Genomic DNA, 18,123 nt, shown 5'->3' on the forward strand with positions numbered 1-18,123 from the left:
TCCAGGCACTCTGCTTTGTGTCGTGCTTAAGAACAGCCGTTAGCCGTGGTATATTGGCCAAGAACCACAGCTCCTCGGGACTTATTGCTGGAATATATCACAAATACAGTATATACTGGTACCTACAACTCATCACCATCCACAATGTGAAGACATCAGGCAAGATTGATGTCCGCTCGGCTGAAGAAGTTGTTAGCCCTCTGAACTAAAGCATGGATATCAGGTCTGTTTCTTCAGACCTCAGTGTAACAAAGGTAGTTTAACTAACAGAATCGTCTGTTCCTGTTGTCATGGTGATGTGTACACTACCTAAGTAAACGACACGGTAGATGCTCACAACCCGGTTCAGTCCTCCGTGTCATGTGGTCTCTGTCTTGTAGCTGTCCAGGTTCATGTTTGAGGGCAGAGAGATCAAGCTGGTGATGACATGTGCTGCCTTCATCACTATGAACCCAGGCTACGCTGGACGCACTGAGCTCCCTGACAACCTCAAAGCCCTGTTCAGACCCATAGCCATGATGGTGCCCAACTATGCCCTGATCGCTGAGGTAACTGGGGGGGCTGGGGATGTGTTACGATGCTGAGGTCATTTGTAGCTGGGGACCAGATCATTGACTTCCATTCTCCCCTCCTCTAGGTGATCCTCTACTCTGAGGGTTTTGAGTCCAGTAAGACTCTGGCCCGTAAGATGACCCAGATGTACAAGCTGTGTTCTGAGCAGCTCTCCCAACAGGACCACTACGACTTCGGCATGAGGGCCGTCAAGTCTGTCCTCGTCATGGCAGGGTAGGACCCACAGGGGGTGCTATTCTATACTGGTCTAGGGTAGGACCCACAGGGGGTGCTATTCTATACTGGTCTAGGGTAGGACCCACAGGGGGTGCTATTCTATACTGGTCTAGGGTAGGACCCACAGGGGGTGCTATTCTCTACCGGTCTAGGGTAGGACCCACAGGGGGTGCTATTCTCTACTGGTCTAGGGTAGGACCCACAGGGGGTGCTATTCTATACCGGTCTAGGGTAGGACCCACAGGGGGTGCTATTCTCTACCGGTCTAGGGTAGGACCCACAGGGGGTGCTATTCTCTACTGGTCTAGGGTAGGACCCACAGGGGGTGCTATTCTATACTGGTCTAGGGTAGGACCCACAAGGGGTGCTATTCTATACTGGTCTAGGGTAGGACCCACAGAGGGTGCTATTCTCTACCGGTCTAGGGTAGGACCCACAGGGGGTGCTATTCTCTACCGTTCTAGGGTAGGACCCACAGGAGGTGCTATTCTCTACTGGTCTAGGATAGGACCCACAGGGGGTGCTATTCTCTACCGGTCTAGGGTAGGACCCACAAGGGGTGCTATTCTATACCCGTCTAGGGTAGGACCCACAGGGGGTGCTATTCTATACCGGTCTAGGGTAGGACCCACAGGGGGTGCTATTCTATACTGGTCTAGGGTAGGACCCACAGGGGGTGCTATTCTATACTGGTCTAGGGTAGGACCCACAGGGGGTGCTATTCTCTACCGGTCTAGGGTAGGACCCACAGGGGGTGCTATTCTCTACTGGTCTAGGGTAGGACCCACAGGGGGTGCTATTCTATACCGGTCTAGGGTAGGACCCACAGGGGGTGCTATTCTCTACCGGTCTAGGGTAGGACCCACAGAGAGAAAAAGGGGGTGCTATTCTCTACTGGTCTAGGGTAGGACCCACAGGGGTGCTATTCTATACTGGTCTAGGGTAGGACCCACAAGGGGTGCTATTCTATACTGGTCTAGGGTAGGACCCACAGAGGGTGCTATTCTCTACCGGTCTAGGGTAGGACCCACAGGGGTGCTATTCTCTACCGTTCTAGGGTAGGACCCACAGGAGGTGCTATTCTCTACTGGTCTAGGATAGGACCCACAGGGGTGCTATTCTCTACCGGTCTAGGGTAGGACCCACAAGGGGTGCTATTCTATACCCGTCTAGGTAGGACCCACAGGGGTGCTATTCTATACCGGTCTAGGGTAGGACACAACGTTGTACCCTGTTCAATCAAAGTTGCACACCGGTATCTGTTAGATTTTGGGGGTAAAACAAGGTACTTTTGAACTCGTCATGACCAGATAGGACACAGAGAGAAAAACAGAACTCTATTCAATCAAAACCACCAGCCGGTATCTGACAGTTTCTGGGCTTTTTATGTACTAGGTCGTTTTATGTACAAATCAGTTTGAAACGATGTTCAGTTTTATCCTCATAGTGCCGTTTACAGATCTCCCACTACCCAGAACCCTCTACCCAGAACCCTCTACCCAGAACCCTCTACCCTTATGCATTTTACAGCCACTTCTATGCAAATGTGAACCTTTGGGTAGCGTTCCCAATGGCACCATATTCCCTATGCAGTGCACTACTTTTGACCAGCTTTATATAGGGAATAAGGTGCCATTTGGGACACAGACCTTATTGTCAAAGCTGAGAGTGACACAGTGCAGGATGGTGACAGGAAGAGCAGACTAGACAAGGGAAATGCCTTGTTTCCTCTCTGCAGGGCTGACTCAGAGAGAATAGGATAGTAGCATATGACCTCCTGCCTGGTCTACTGACCCGTTCCTCATCACACTTCCCTGACAGGAAGGACTGAGACACTGTATCAACATCATATTAAAGATGATTGGCATCATTCAGATCCTCCTGGTCTAGATGTGGTAGTAATGTCCCCTGTCTGTCCCATCCATCACACTCCTGGTGTAGATGTGGTAGTAATGTCCCCTGTCTGTCCTATCCATCACACTCCTGGTCTAGATGTGGTAGTAATGTCCCCTGTCTGTCCCATCCATCACACTCCTGGTCTAGATGTGGTAATAATGTCCCCTGTCTGTCCCATCCATCATGCTCCTGGTCTAGATGTGGTAGTAATGTCCCCTGTCTGTCCCATCCATCACGCTCCTGGTCTAGATGTGGTAGTAATGTCCCCTGTCTGTCCCATCCATCACGCTCCTGGTCTAGATGTGGTAGTAATGTCCCCTGTCTGTCCCATCCATCACACTCCTGGTGTAGATGTGGTAGTAATGTCCCCTGTCTGTCCTATCCATCACGCTCCTGGTCTAGATGTGGTAGTAATGTCCCCTGTCTGTCCCATCCATCACACTCCTGGTCTAGATGTGGTAGTAATGTCCCCTGTCTGTCCCATCCATCACGCTCCTGGTCTAGATGTGGTAGTAATGTCCCCTGTCTGTCCCATCCATCATGCTCCTGGTCTAGATGTGGTAGTAATGTCCCCTGTCTGTCCCATCCATCACGCTCCTGGTCTAGATGTGGTAGTAATGTCCCCTGTCTGTCCCATCCATCACACTCCTGGTCTAGATGTGGTAGTAATGTCCCCTGTCTGTCCCATCCATCACACTCCTGGTCTAGATGTGGTAGTAATGTCCCCTGTCTGTCCCATCCATCACACTCCTGGTCTAGATGTGGTAGTAATGTCCCCTGTCTGTCCCATCCATCACACTCCTGGTCTAGATGTGGTAGTAATGTCCCCTGTCTGTCCCATCCATCACACTCCTGGTCTAGATGTGGTAGTAATGTCCCCTGTCTGTCCCATCCATCACACTCCTGGTCTAGATGTGGTAGTAATGTCCCCTGTCTGTCCCATCCATCACATTCCTGGTCTAGATGTGGTAGTAATGTCCCCTGTCTGTCCCATCCATCACACTCCTGGTGTAGATGTGGTAGTAATGTCCCCTGTCTGTACCATCCATCACGCTCCTGGTCTAGATGTGGTAGTAATGTCCCCTGTCTGTCCCATCCATCATGCTCCTGGTCTAGATGTGGTAGTAATGTCCCCTGTCTGTCCCATCCATCATGCTCCTGGTCTAGATGTGGTAGTAATGTCCCCTGTCTGTCCCATCCATCACACTTCATCCCAGATTGACTCACACAGCTATTGTCTTGTCACAGGGTGAGCTGTTCATTTTACAGGTGTGAGTAACAAGCCCTCTGTCTTTAGAGCCACCCTCTTCTGTCTGTCCCATTCACTTTTTACAACCGCTGTAAATCCAATGTAATGGGCCTGCCATTATCACCCTGTGTGTGTGGGTGTGTGTGTTACAGCACCACACATTATTAATGCATGGCTTGGTGAACAGTCACTGGGGATTGATTAGCCGAGCTCTGGGAAAGGAGGGACGGAGGGAGGATGACAGGCACAGTAAAGAGAGAGACAGGAGGAGAGAGGAGAGGAATTCACTTCTACCTAACAACCTCCAACCAAGCTGTGTGTGTCTGCATGTGTGTTTGTGTGTAACAGAGAGATGGTGAGTGTGTTTAAAGTGATGTTTCAGTTCAGTGACCTTTAGACGACCCGGTGATACATTCAGTTCAGTGACCTTTAGACGACCCGGTGATGCATTCAGTTCAGTGACCTTTAGACGACCCGGTGATACATTCAGTTCAGTGACCTTTAGACGACCCGGTGATGCATTCAGTTCAGTGACCTTTAGACGACCCGGTGATGCATTCAGTTCCACGACCTTTAGACGACCCGGTGATGTTTCAGTTCAGTGACCTTTAGACGACCCGGTGATACATTCAGTTCAGTGACCTTTAGACGACCCGGTGATGTTTCAGTTCAGTGACCTTTAGACGACCCGGTGATGCATTCAGTTCCACGACCTTTAGACGACCCGGTGATGTATTCAGTTCAGTGACCTTTAGACGATTCCAAATTGAAGTCAGTCAATTCAGGAAGTGATTTAAAGTTAAATACATTTGAAATACTGTAAATAGCTTATTCCTTTTCATTGTATTGAAAATTAATTGAAAAAAGATGAGATTTTGACTCTGAAGAGAGAGGGACCCCTACATTTATAGAGAATGCATTATGTTGTGCGTGTGACCCCCGACAGCTCTCTGAAGAGAGAGAACCCCCACCTGAGTGAAGACGTGGTTCTGATCAGGGCTCTGAGAGACTCCAATCTGCCCAAGTTCCTCACAGACGATGCTGCGCTCTTTGGGTGAGAGAACACACACACACAGACACACACACACAGACACACCAATGGTGTCCCACAGCTACTGTTACAGCACTATGGAGAAGAATAGAACGTTCCACTGTTCATCATGCCTCATGCCTTACTGACGTGTGTTTGTCCGTATGACGGCTCTGTGTGTGTGTGTGTTTCTGTGTATGACGGTTCTGTGTCTGTGTGTTTCTGTGTATGACGGTTCTGTGTCTGTGTGTTCTCTGCTCTAGTGGCATCATGTCTGACCTGTTCCCTGGCGTTTCCATCCCTGAACATGACTACGGTGTTCTCCAAACCACCATCCTGGAGTCTCTAGTGAAACGCAACCTGCAGCCCCTACCCAGCATGACGCACAAGGTACTAACTGACCCTACCCAGCATGACCAACAAGGTACTGACTGACCCTACCCAGCATGACGCACAAGGTACTGACTGACCCTACCCAGCATGACGCACAAGGTACTGACTGACCCTACCCAGCATGACCAACAAGGTACTGACTGACCCTACCCAGCATGACGCACAAGGTACTGACTGACCCTACCCAGCATGACCAACAAGGTACTGACTGACCCTACCCAGCATGACGCACAAGGTACTGACTGACCCTACCCAGCATGACGCACAAGGTACTGACTGACCCTACCCAGCATGACGCACAAGGTACTGACTGACCCTACCCAGCATGACGCACAAGGTACTAACTGACCCTACCCAGCATGACGCACAAGGTACTAACTGACCCTACCCAGCATGACGCACAAGGAACTGACTGACACTACCCAGCATGACGCACAAGGTACTGACTGACCCTACCCAGCATGACGCACAAGGTACTGACTGACCCTACCCAGCATGACGCACAAGGTACTGACTGACCCTACCCAGCATGACTGACTGACCCTACCCAGCATGACGCACAAGGTACTGACTGACCCACCCAGCAGGTACTGACTGACCCTACCCAGCATGACGCACCAAGTTAGCTGACTGACCCTACCCAGCATACGCACAAGGTACTAGACTGACCCTACCCAGCATGACCAACAAGGTACAGACTGACCCTACCCAGCATGACCAACAAGGTACAGACTGACCCTACCCAGCATGACCAACAAGGTACAGACTGACCCTACCCAGCATGACCAACAAGGTACTGACTGACCCTACCCAGCATGACCAACAAGGTACAGACTGACCCTACCCAGCATGACCAACAAGGTACAGACTGACAAGCATGACCAACAAGGTACAGACTGACCCTACCCAACATGACCAACAAGGTACAGACTGACCCTACCCAGCATGACCAACAAGGTACTGACTGACCCTACCCAGCATGACCAACAAGGTACTGACTGACCCTACCCAGCATGACCAACAAGGTACAGACTGACCCTACCCAGCATGACGCACACGGTACAGACTGACCCTACCCAGCATGACCAACAAGGTACTGACTGACCCTACCCAGCATGACCAACAAGGTACTGACAGACCCTACCCAGCATGACCAACAAGGTACAGACTGACCCTACCCAGCATGACCAACAAGGTACTGACTGACCCTACCCAGCATGACCAACAAGGTACAGACTGACCCTACCCAGCATGACACACAAGGTACTGACTGACCCTACCCAGAATGACCAACAAGGTACTGACTGACCCAACCCAGCATGACACACAATGTACTGACTGACTGACTCAACTTATGTATTAATTTAAATAAACATAATGTAGGCCTCACAGTGCTTTATATAATTAAGTAATCCATGATTTTATTTTACCTTTATTTAACCAGGCAAGTCAGTTAAGAACACATTCTTATTTTCAATGACGGCCTGGGAACAGTGGGTTAACTGCCTGTTCAGGGGCAGAACGACAGATTTGTACCTTGTCAGCTCGGGGGTTTGAACTCACAACCTTCCGGTTACTAGTCCAACGCTCTAACCACTAGGCTACCCTGCCGCCCATGATGGCTATGTCATTACAAATGATCAAGATTAAACACAAAAACATCATTCATAAATCATTCAATTTGGTTCAGTTTGACTTCAAATTAAAATACATGAATTAGTGATGATGTATAATCCTTATATGTTTCTCTGTGTCGTTGTAACCCTTCCTCTCCCTCCCTCCAGGTGATCTCTGTGTGGTTGTAACCCTTCCTCTCCCTCCCTCCAGGTGATCTCTGTGTGGTTGTAACCCTTCCTCTCCCTCCCTCCAGGGGATCTCTGTGTGGTTGTAACCCTTCCTCTCCCTCCCTCCAGGTGATCTCTGTGTGGTTGTAACCCTTCCTCTCCCTCCCTCCAGGTGATCTCTGTGTGGTTGTAACCCTTCCTCTCCCTCCCTCCAGGTGATCTCTGTGTGGTTGTAACCCTTCCTCTCCCTCCCTCCAGGTGATCTCTGTGTGGTTGTAACCCTTCCTCTCCCTCCCTCCAGGTGATCTCTGTGTGGTTGTAACCCTTCCTCTCCCTCCCTCCAGGTGATCTCTGTGTGGTTGTAACCCTTCCTCTCCCTCCCTCCAGGTGATCTCTGTGTGGTTGTAACCCTTCCTCTCCCTCCCTCCAGGTGATCTCTGTGTGGTTGTAACCCTTCCTCTCCCTCCCTCCAGGTGATCTCTGTGTGGTTGTAACCCTTCCTCTCCCTCCCTCCAGGGGATCTTTGTGTGGTTGTAACCCTTCCTCTCCCTCCCTCCAGGTGATCTCTGTGTGGTTGTAACCCTTCCTCTCCCTCCCTCCAGGTGATCTCTGTGTGGTTGTAACCCTTCCTCTCCCTCCCTCCAGGTGATCTCTGTGTGGTTGTAACCCTTCCTCTCCCTCCCTCCAGGTGATCCAGCTGTATGAGACCATGATAGTACGTCATGGTGTGATGTTGGTGGGTCCTACAGGTGGAGGGAAGACCACGGTCTACTCCATCCTGTCTGATACCTTAGATACCCTGTGGCAGGCTGGCCACGGGAAACACAACCCCTTCTACCTTCCGGTCAAGACATACGTCCTCAACCCCAAGTCTGTCACCATGGGAGAGCTCTACGGAGAGGTACGCCTGGCTGACAATTCATCTGTGCACTAACAGACTCACATACTGTCGTTTCATTTCAACCATTTGATGTCTATGATGTACTGAGGGCTTTGCGGATTTTAATAAAGCTATAGGGACTGATTCTCTTGACCTCTTCTCACTGCAGCTCTCTGCTCCACTTACAGCACCACTGACCTTTATTTTAACCTGACTATTGTTTCTGGTGTTCTCCTTTAAGATCTGGAAAGTGGCACATGTCCTCCCCTTACATGAAGGAGGAGATCCTTCTGACTTAGATAACTGCTGTCCAATTTCCCTGTCCAACTTTTAGCGAACAACTTTTTAAACTTCTCACTGTTCTTAATATGAACCAATCCGGTTTTAGACCTGGACACAGCACCGGTTCAGCTGCTACGGTTATTCTAGATGATGTGTTAAATTGCTTGGATCATAAAAAAATCATTCTGCTGCCTTATTTATAAACCTTTTCGAGGCCTTTGACACTGTTGACTGTCACATTCTCATTCAAAGGCTGACTGAAATAGGTCTGGGTCAGGCTTTTTGCAAGTGGTTTAAGAATGATCTGTCAGACAGGACTCAATGCATGATCTCTGATGGTGTTCAGTCTAGTTTCCTGGATATTACAAAAGGTGTACCGCAGGGGTCTGTACTGGGACCTGTTCTCTTTACTATTTATGTCAATAATACTGGTCTATCTGTTTAAAATAATGTTTAAAAAACATATGGATGAGCTAGTTAAAAAGCTCAGATTTAAAGTGGGCTTCTGTTTTTAGACATACTGTAGATCTGGCCTCTCCCTAAATAGCAGGAAGCAGGTTGTAGAGTCAAATTTACTGCCAGTTGTTAACTATGGTCATGTGTTATTGGTAATGTACATTTCTCTTCCTGTTTGTGAGAAGATGTTTGTACTCAGGGCACCATTGGGAATGAGACCCTGGTCTCAATTGGGCTGCTCTGAATAAATAAAAGTGAATACCACATTTTATAAATAAATCTATCCATAAACAGTCAGTTGATTTGTTAACGGTTAACCATCCAACTCATTAATGTACCAATTAGTTCAATCAATGTATCCTTCGTTCGCTTGCTCGCTCGTTTACTCACTCACTTGCTATTGGTTTTTACCAATATGTATATACAAACATAGGTCACAATGTGCATAACATGAGCCCCTAACCTTTCATCCCTGACCCCTACAGGTGAACATATTGACCCTGGAGTGGCGTGACGGCCTGATGGCGCTCAGCGTGCGAGCGGCCTGCAACGACACCAGCGATGACCACAAGTGGATCGTGTCGGACGGTCCGGTGGACGCGCTGTGGATTGAGAACATGAACACGGTCCTGGACGACAACAAGATGCTGTGTCTGGCCAACAGCGAACGCATCAAACTGACCCCGTCTATACACATGGTGTTTGAGGTCAGAGAGGGGTCAGGGGTTATAGGTTAGGGGTCCCTCTTCATTGCGTTCTAGTGTTGATGACAAGCGGGACAGTCACTATGGACGTCTTTGACATGAACAGATAATAGTGACATGTTAAAGATCCAGACTTTGTAAATGCTCTGCAACCTTTGTGTTGTGTGTCTCAGGTCCAGGACTTATCGGTGGCGTCCCCAGCCACAGTGAGTCGCTGTGGGATGGTCTACATCGACTCTAACGAACTCAAATGGATGCCCTATGTCCAGACCTGGATCACTGGCCTGGCTAAAAAGGTGATTTACCATTCTCCTTAACATGGTCCAGACCTGGATCACTGTTCTGACTAACAAGGTGATTTACCAGTCTCCTTAACATGGTCCAGACCTGGATCACTGTTCTGACTAACAAGGTGATTTTACCAGTCTCCTTAACATGGTCCAGACCTGGATCACTGTTCTGACTAACAAGGTGATTTACCAGTCTCCTGGATCACTGGCCTGACTAACAAGGTGATTTACCAGTCTCCTTAACATGGACCAGACCTGGATCACTGGCCTGACTAACAAGGTGATTTACCAGTCTCCTTAACATGGTCCAGACCTGGATCACTGGCCTGACTAACAAGGTGATTTACCAGTCTCCTTAACATGGTCCAGACCTGGATCACTGTTCTGACTAACAAGGTGATTTACCAGTCTCCTTAACATGGTCCAGACCTGGATCACTGTTCTGACTAACAAGGTGATTTACCAGTCTCCTTAACATGGTCCAGACCTGGATCACTGGCCTGACTAACAGGTGATTTACCAGTCTCCTTAACATGGTCTAGACCTGGATCACTGGCCTGACTAACAAGGTGATTTACCAGTCTCCTTAACATGGTCCAGACCTGGATCACTGTTCTGACTAACAAGGTGATTTTACCAGTCTCCTTAACATGGTCCAGACCTGGATCACTGTTCTGACTAACAAGGTGATTTACCAGTCTCCTGGATCACTGGCCTGACTAACAAGGTGATTTACCAGTCTCCTTAACATGGACCAGACCTGGATCACTGGCCTGACTAACAAGGTGATTTACCAGTCTCCTTAACATGGTCCAGACCTGGATCACTGGCCTGACTAACAAGGTGATTTACCAGTCTCCTTAACATGGTCCAGACCTGGATCACTGTTCTGACTAACAAGGTGATTTACCAGTCTCCTTAACATGGTCCAGACCTGGATCACTGTTCTGACTAACAAGGTGATTTACCAGTCTCCTTAACATGGTCCAGACCTGGATCACTGGCCTGACTAACAGGTGATTTACCAGTCTCCTTAACATGGTCTAGACCTGGATCACTGGCCTGACTAACAAGGTGATTTACCAGTCTCCTTAACATGGTCCAGACCTGGATCACTGGCCTGGCTAACAAGGTGATTTACCAGTCTCCTTAACATGGTCCAGACCTGGATCACTGTTCTGACTAACAAGGTGATTTACCAGTCTCCTTAACATGGTCCAGACCTGGATCACTGGCCTGACTAACAAGGTGATTTACCAGTCTCCTTAACATGGTCTAGACCTGGATCACTGGCCTGACTAACAAGGTGATTTACCAGTCTCCTTAACATGGTCCAGACCTGGATCACTGTTCTGACTAACAAGGTGATTTACCAGTCTCCTTAACATGGTCCAGACCTGGATCACTGGCCTGGCTAACAAGGTGATTTACGAGTCTCCTTAACATGGTCCAGACCTGGATCACTGTTCTGACTAACAAGGTGATTTACCAGTCTCCTTAACATGGTCCAGACCTGGATCACTGTTCTGACTAACAAGGTGATTTACCAGTCTCCTTAACATGGTCCAGACCTGGATCACTGTTCTGACTAACAAGGTGATTTACCAGTCTCCTTAACATGGTCCAGACCTGGATCACTGTTCTGACTAACAAGGTGATTTACCAGTCTCCTTAACATGGTCCAGACCTGGATCACTGGCATGACTAACAAGGTGATTTACCAGTCTCCTTAACATGGTCTAGACCTGGATCACTGTTCTGACTAACAAGGTGATTTACCAGTCTCCTTAACATGGTCCAGACCTGGATCACTGGCCTGACTAACAAGGTGATTTACCAGTCTCCTTAACATGGTCCAGACCTGGATCACTGGCCTGGCTAACAAGGTGATTTCCTGCGCTGATCACATCTCTACTCCATCAGAATATACATCTACCATGTCTTCATAATCATAATGCCCCTCTGTGGAAGGAGCTGTGGCCTCAGTCAAGCCTGTTTGGAAATCTGTATTCTCATGTTATCGTTCTGTGAAGATCACAGAGAATGTCGCGTGTCTCAGACCAAAGACAGAGGTGTATCTAACTATATAGATGGCTAGAATGGTACTCCTACTGTCAGTGTCAGCAGATCCATCATAAACATCAACCACCACAACACGTCAAAGATCATCATGTGACCTGTCACCTCTAACCTTTACACATTCTCTCTTCGTCACCTCTAACCTTTACACATTCTCTCTTCGTCACCTCTAACCTTTACACATTCTCTCTTCGTCACCTCTAACCTTTACACATTCTCTCTTCGTCACCTCTAACCTTTACACATTCTCTCTTCGTCACCTCTAACCTTTACACATTCTCTCTTCGTCACCTCTAACCTTTACACATTCTCTCTTCGTCACCTCTAACCTTTACACATTCTCTCTTCGTCACCTCTAACCTTTACACATTCTCTCTTCGTCACCTCTAACCTTTACACATTCTCTCTTCGTCACCTCTAACCTTTACACATTCTCTCTTCGTCACCTCTAACCTTTACACATTCTCTCTTCGTCACCTCTAACCTTTACACATTCTCTCTTCGTCACCTCTAACCTTTACACATTCTCTCTTCGTCATCTCTAACCTTTACACATTCTCTCTTCGTCATCTCTAACCTTTACACATTCTCTCTTCGTCACCTCTAACCTTTACACATTCTCTCTTCGTCACCTCTAACCTTTACACATTCTCTCTTCGTCACCTCTAACCTTTACACATTCTCTCTTCGTCATCTCTAACCTTTACACATTCTCTCTTCGTCACCTCTAACCTTTACACATTCTCTCTTCGTCACCTCTAACCTTTACACATTCTCTCTTGCATCATTAGAGGAGGATCCTGTGAACTGTCCCTGTCTTTATGATAACTGTCTTTAAATGGTTTTATATCCTTCCTCGTACTGCTGCTGCTGTTTCTGATGTTACAGACCTACAGTGTTGTCAGAGATGGGTTTTATCTGCTGTTGTGTCTGATGTTATAGCTGACAGATGATGTATCTTGATTACTGTCTATTGAGTTATTGGTTGACATGGATCTTTATCTTAATTCAAAAGCCAACTTTTACCTTTTTTTTCCTTGATGTCCTGATCATACATTTAACTTGCCCTGCTTCTCACTCTGTCTGCCCTCTCTGCTCTCTCTGCCCTCTCTGTTGCTGTCTCCCCCTATCCTCCTCTCCCTTCTACCCCCCCCAGCTCCCTGAGGCGGTGTGTATGTACCTATTGGCGTTGTTTGAGCAGTACGTGGAGAAGGGTCTTCAGTTTGTGTGGAAGCGTTGTGTCCAGGCCATGGGCCAGGTGGACATCAGTAAGGTCACTACCCTCTGCTGCTTGATGGAGGCGCTGCTGCTGGGAGACGGAAGACCAGACCTCAAGATGGTAGGCTAAATGTTACTAGAGCGCAGCATGACCACAACCACATGTTAACCAGTCATTATACACATCTTTAAACTGGGTGGTTCGAGCCCTGAAAGCTGATTGGCTGACAGACGTGGTATATCAGACCGTATACCACAAGTATGACAAAACATTGATTTTTTACTTCTCTAATTACGTTGTCGACCAGTGTTATAATAGCAATAAGGCACCTCGGGGGTTTGTGGTATATGGCCAATATAGCACGTGTGTGTGTGTGTGTGTGTGTGTGTGTGTGTGTGTGTGTGTGTGTGTGTGTGTTCTAGGAAGCTAAGCACCTGAACAGTGTGTTGTGTCAGACGTTTGTGTTCTGCTACCTGTGGTCTGTGGGGGGTAACCTGACTGACAGCCACTGGGATGCCTTCGACAGCTTCGTCAGACAACAGTTTGAAGACAATAATGATGCCAAGGTTAGTAGGGCCTTCATCACCATCGCTATAATCATCATCATAGTCAGAATAATTATACTAATAATAATTATCATTGTCATCATTTGTAGTCAGAATTATAATAATCATCATTATTGTCAGAATTTTAATCATCATCATTATTGTCAGAATTGTAATCATCATCATAGTCAGAATTATGATCATCATCATAGTCAGAACTATGATCATCATCATAGTCAGAATTATAATCATCATCATAGTCAGAATTATAATCATCATCATTATAGTCAGAATTATAATCATCATTATTGTCAGAATTGTAATCATTATTGTCAGAATTGTAATCATCATCATAGTCAGAATTATGATCATCATCATAGTCAGAACTATGATCATCATCATAGTCAGAACTATGATCATCATCATAGTCAGAATTATGATCATCATCATTATAGTCATCATCATAGTCAGAATTATAATCATCATCATCATCATAGTCAGAATTATAATCATCGTCATAGTCAGAATTATAATCATCATCATAGTCAGAATAATCATCATCATCATAGTCAGAATTATAATCATCATCATCATAGTCAGAATTATAATCATCATCATAGTCAGAATTATAATCATCATCATAGTCAGAATTATAATCATCATCATCATAGTCAGAATTATAATCATCATCATAGTCAGAATTATAATCATCATCATCATAGTCAGAATTATAATCATCATCATCATCATAGTCAGAATTATAATCATCATCATAGTCAGAATTATAATCATCATCATTATAGTCAGAATTATAATCATCATCATCATAGTCAGAATTATAATCATCATCATCATCATAGTCAGAATTATAATCATCATCATTATAGTCAGAATTATAATCATCATCATTATTGTCAGAATTGTAATCATTATTGTCAGAATTGTAATCATCATCATAGTCAGAATTATGATCATCATCATAGTCAGAATTATGATCATCATCATTATAGTCATCATCATAGTCAGAATTATAATCATCATCATCATCATCATAGTCAGAATTATAATCATCATCATAGTCAGAATTATAATCATCATCATAGTCAGAATTATAATCATCATCATCATAGTCAGAATTATAATCATCATCATAGTCAGAATTGTAATCATCATCATAGTCAGAATTATAATCATCATCATCATAGTCAGAATTATAATCATCATCATAGTCAGAATTATAATCATCATCATCATAGTCAGAATTATAATCATCATCATCATAGTCAGAATTATAATCATCATCATAGTCAGAATTATAATCATCATCATCATAGTCAGAATTATAATCATCATCATAGTCAGAATTATAATCATCATCATCATAGTCAGAATTATAATCATCATCATAGTCAGAATTGTAATCATCATCATAGTCAGAATTATAATCATCATCATCATAGTCAGAATTATAATCATCATTATAGTCAGAATTATAATCATCATCATCATAGTCAGAATTATAATCATCATCATAGTCAGAATTATAATCATCATCATTATAGTCAGAATTATAATCATCATCATCATAGTCAGAATTATAATCATCATCATTATAGTCAGAATTATATCATCATCATAGTCATCATCATAGTCAGAATTATAATCATCATCATAGTCAGAATTATAATCATCATCATTATAGTCAGAATTATAATCATCATCATCATAGTCAGAATTATAATCATCATCATAGTCAGAATTATAATCATCATCATTATAGTCAGAATTATAATCATCATCATCATCATAGTCAGAATTATAATCATCATCATAGTCAGAATTATAATCATCATCATCATAGTCAGAATTATAATCATCATCATAGTCAGAATTATAATCATCATCATAGTCAGAATTATAATCATCATCATCATAGTCAGAATTATAATCATCATCATCATAGTCAGAATTATAATCATCATCATAGTCAGAATTATAATCATCATCATCATAGTCAGAATTATAATCATCATCATCATAGTCAGAATTATAATCATCATCATAGTCAGAATTATAATCATCATCATCATAGTCAGAATTATAATCATTATCATAGTCAGAATTATAATCATCATCATCATCATAGTCAGAATTATAATCATCATCATCATAGTCAGAATTATAATCATCATCATCATAGTCAGAATTATAATCATCATCATTATAGTCAGAATTATAATCATCATCATAGTCAGAATTATAATCATCATCATCATAGTCAGAATTATAATCATCATCATCATAGTCAGAATTATAATCATCATCATATAGTCATCATCATTATAGTCAGAATTATAATCATCATCATAATCATCATCATCATCATAGTCAGAATTATAGAATTATAATCATCATCATCATAGTCAGAATTATAATCATCATCATAGTCAGAATTATAATCATCATCATCATTATAGTCAGAATTATAATCATCATCATCATAGTCAGAATTATAATCATCATCATAGTCAGAATTATAATCATCATCATCATCATAGTCAGAATTATAATCATCATCATCATAGTCAGAATTATAATCATCATCATCATAGTCAGAATTATAATCATCATCATCATAGTCAGAATTATAATCATCATCATCATAGTCAGAATTATAATCATCATCATAGTCAGAATTATAATCATCATCATTATAGTCAGAATTATAATCATCATCATCATAGTCAGAATTATAATCATCATCATAGTCAGAATTATTATAATCATCATCATCATAGTCAGAATTATAATAATCATTATATCAGAATTATAATCATCATCATAGTCAGAATTATAGTCAGAATTATAATCATCATCATTATAGTCAGAATTATAATCATCATCATCATAGTCAGAATTATAATCATCATCATCATAGTCAGAATTATAATCATCATCATCAGAATTATAGTCAGAATTATAATCATCATCATTATAGTCAGAATTATAATCATCATCATCATAGTCAGAATTATAATCATCATCATCATAGTCAGAATTAGAATCATCATCATTATAGTCAGAATTATAATCATCATTATAGTCAGAATTATAATCATCATCATCATAGTCAGAATTATAATCATCATCATAGTCAGAATTATAATCATCATCATTATAGTCAGAATTATAATCATCATCATCATAGTCAGAATTATAATCATCATCATAGTCAGAATTATAATCAGAATTATAATCATCATCATAGTCAGAATTATAATCATCATCATAGTCAGAATTATAATCATCATCAGAATTATAATCATCATCATATCATAGTCAGAATTATAATCATCATCATAGTCAGAATTATAATAATCATTATATCATTATAGTCAGAATTATAATCATCATCATCATAGTCAGAATTATAATCATCATCATTATAGTCAGAATTATAATCATCATCATTATAGTCAGAATTATAATCATCATCATAGTCAGAATTATAATCATCATCATCATAGTCAGAATTATAATCATCATCATAGTCAGAATTATAATCATCATCATAGTCAGAATTATAATCATCATCATAGTCAGAATTATAATCATCATCATTATAGTCAGAATTATAATCATCATCATAGTCAGAATTATAATCATCATCATCATAGTCAGAATTATAATCATCATCATCATAGTCAGAATTATAATCATCATCATCATCATAGTCAGAATTATAATCATCATCATCATAGTCAGAATTATAATCATCATCATCATAGTCAGAATTATAATCATCATCATCATAGTCAGAATTATATCATCATCATCATAGTCAGAATTATAATCATCATCATCATCATAGTCAGAATTATAATCATCATCATAGTCATCATCATCATATAATCAGAATTATCAATTATCATCATCATCATAGTCAGAATTATAATCATCATCATCATAGTCAGAATTATAATCATCATCATAGTCAGAATTATAATCATCATCATCATCATAGTCAGAATTATAATCATCATCATAGTCAGAATTATAATCATCATCATCATCATAGTCAGAATTATAATCATCATCATTATAGTCAGAATTATAATTATCATAGTCAGAATTATATCATCATCATCATCATAGTCAGAATTATAATCATCATCATAGTCAGAATTATAATCATCATCATAGTCAGAATTATAATCATCATCATATATCAGAAATCATCATCATCATAGTCAGAATTATATCATCATCATCATAGTCAGAATTATAATCATCATCATCATAGTCAGAATTATAATCATCATCATCATAGTCAGAATTATAATCATCATCATCATAGTCAGAATTATAATCATCATCATAGTCAGAATTATAATCATCATCATAGTCAGAATTATAATCATCATCATTATCAGAATAATATAAGTCAGAATTATAATCATCATCATCATAGTCAGAATTATAATCATCATCATCATCATAGTCAGAATTATAATCATCATCATAGTC

The 18,123-nt window shown here is 42.5% G+C and overlaps 1 protein-coding gene across 1 annotated transcript in view; it reads left to right on the top strand.

The window, feature by feature from the left end:
- Nucleotides 1–18,123, top strand: part of dnah6 (dynein, axonemal, heavy chain 6) — a 184,285-nt gene that overhangs the window by 31,624 nt on the left and 134,538 nt on the right. Inside the window, exons 23-31 of the mRNA XM_065004536.1 lie at nucleotides 381–548; nucleotides 638–786; nucleotides 4,881–4,988; nucleotides 5,228–5,354; nucleotides 7,830–8,042; nucleotides 9,245–9,466; nucleotides 9,637–9,759; nucleotides 12,989–13,171; nucleotides 13,474–13,617. Coding sequence (XP_064860608.1) covers nucleotides 381–548; nucleotides 638–786; nucleotides 4,881–4,988; nucleotides 5,228–5,354; nucleotides 7,830–8,042; nucleotides 9,245–9,466; nucleotides 9,637–9,759; nucleotides 12,989–13,171; nucleotides 13,474–13,617 — 1,437 coding nt within the window. The remainder of the gene's footprint in view (nucleotides 1–380; nucleotides 549–637; nucleotides 787–4,880; nucleotides 4,989–5,227; nucleotides 5,355–7,829; nucleotides 8,043–9,244; nucleotides 9,467–9,636; nucleotides 9,760–12,988; nucleotides 13,172–13,473; nucleotides 13,618–18,123) is intronic.

This window comes from Oncorhynchus nerka, linkage group LG18, assembly GCF_034236695.1.
Source record: "Oncorhynchus nerka isolate Pitt River linkage group LG18, Oner_Uvic_2.0, whole genome shotgun sequence".
Classification (NCBI taxonomy): domain Eukaryota; kingdom Metazoa; phylum Chordata; class Actinopteri; order Salmoniformes; family Salmonidae; genus Oncorhynchus; species Oncorhynchus nerka.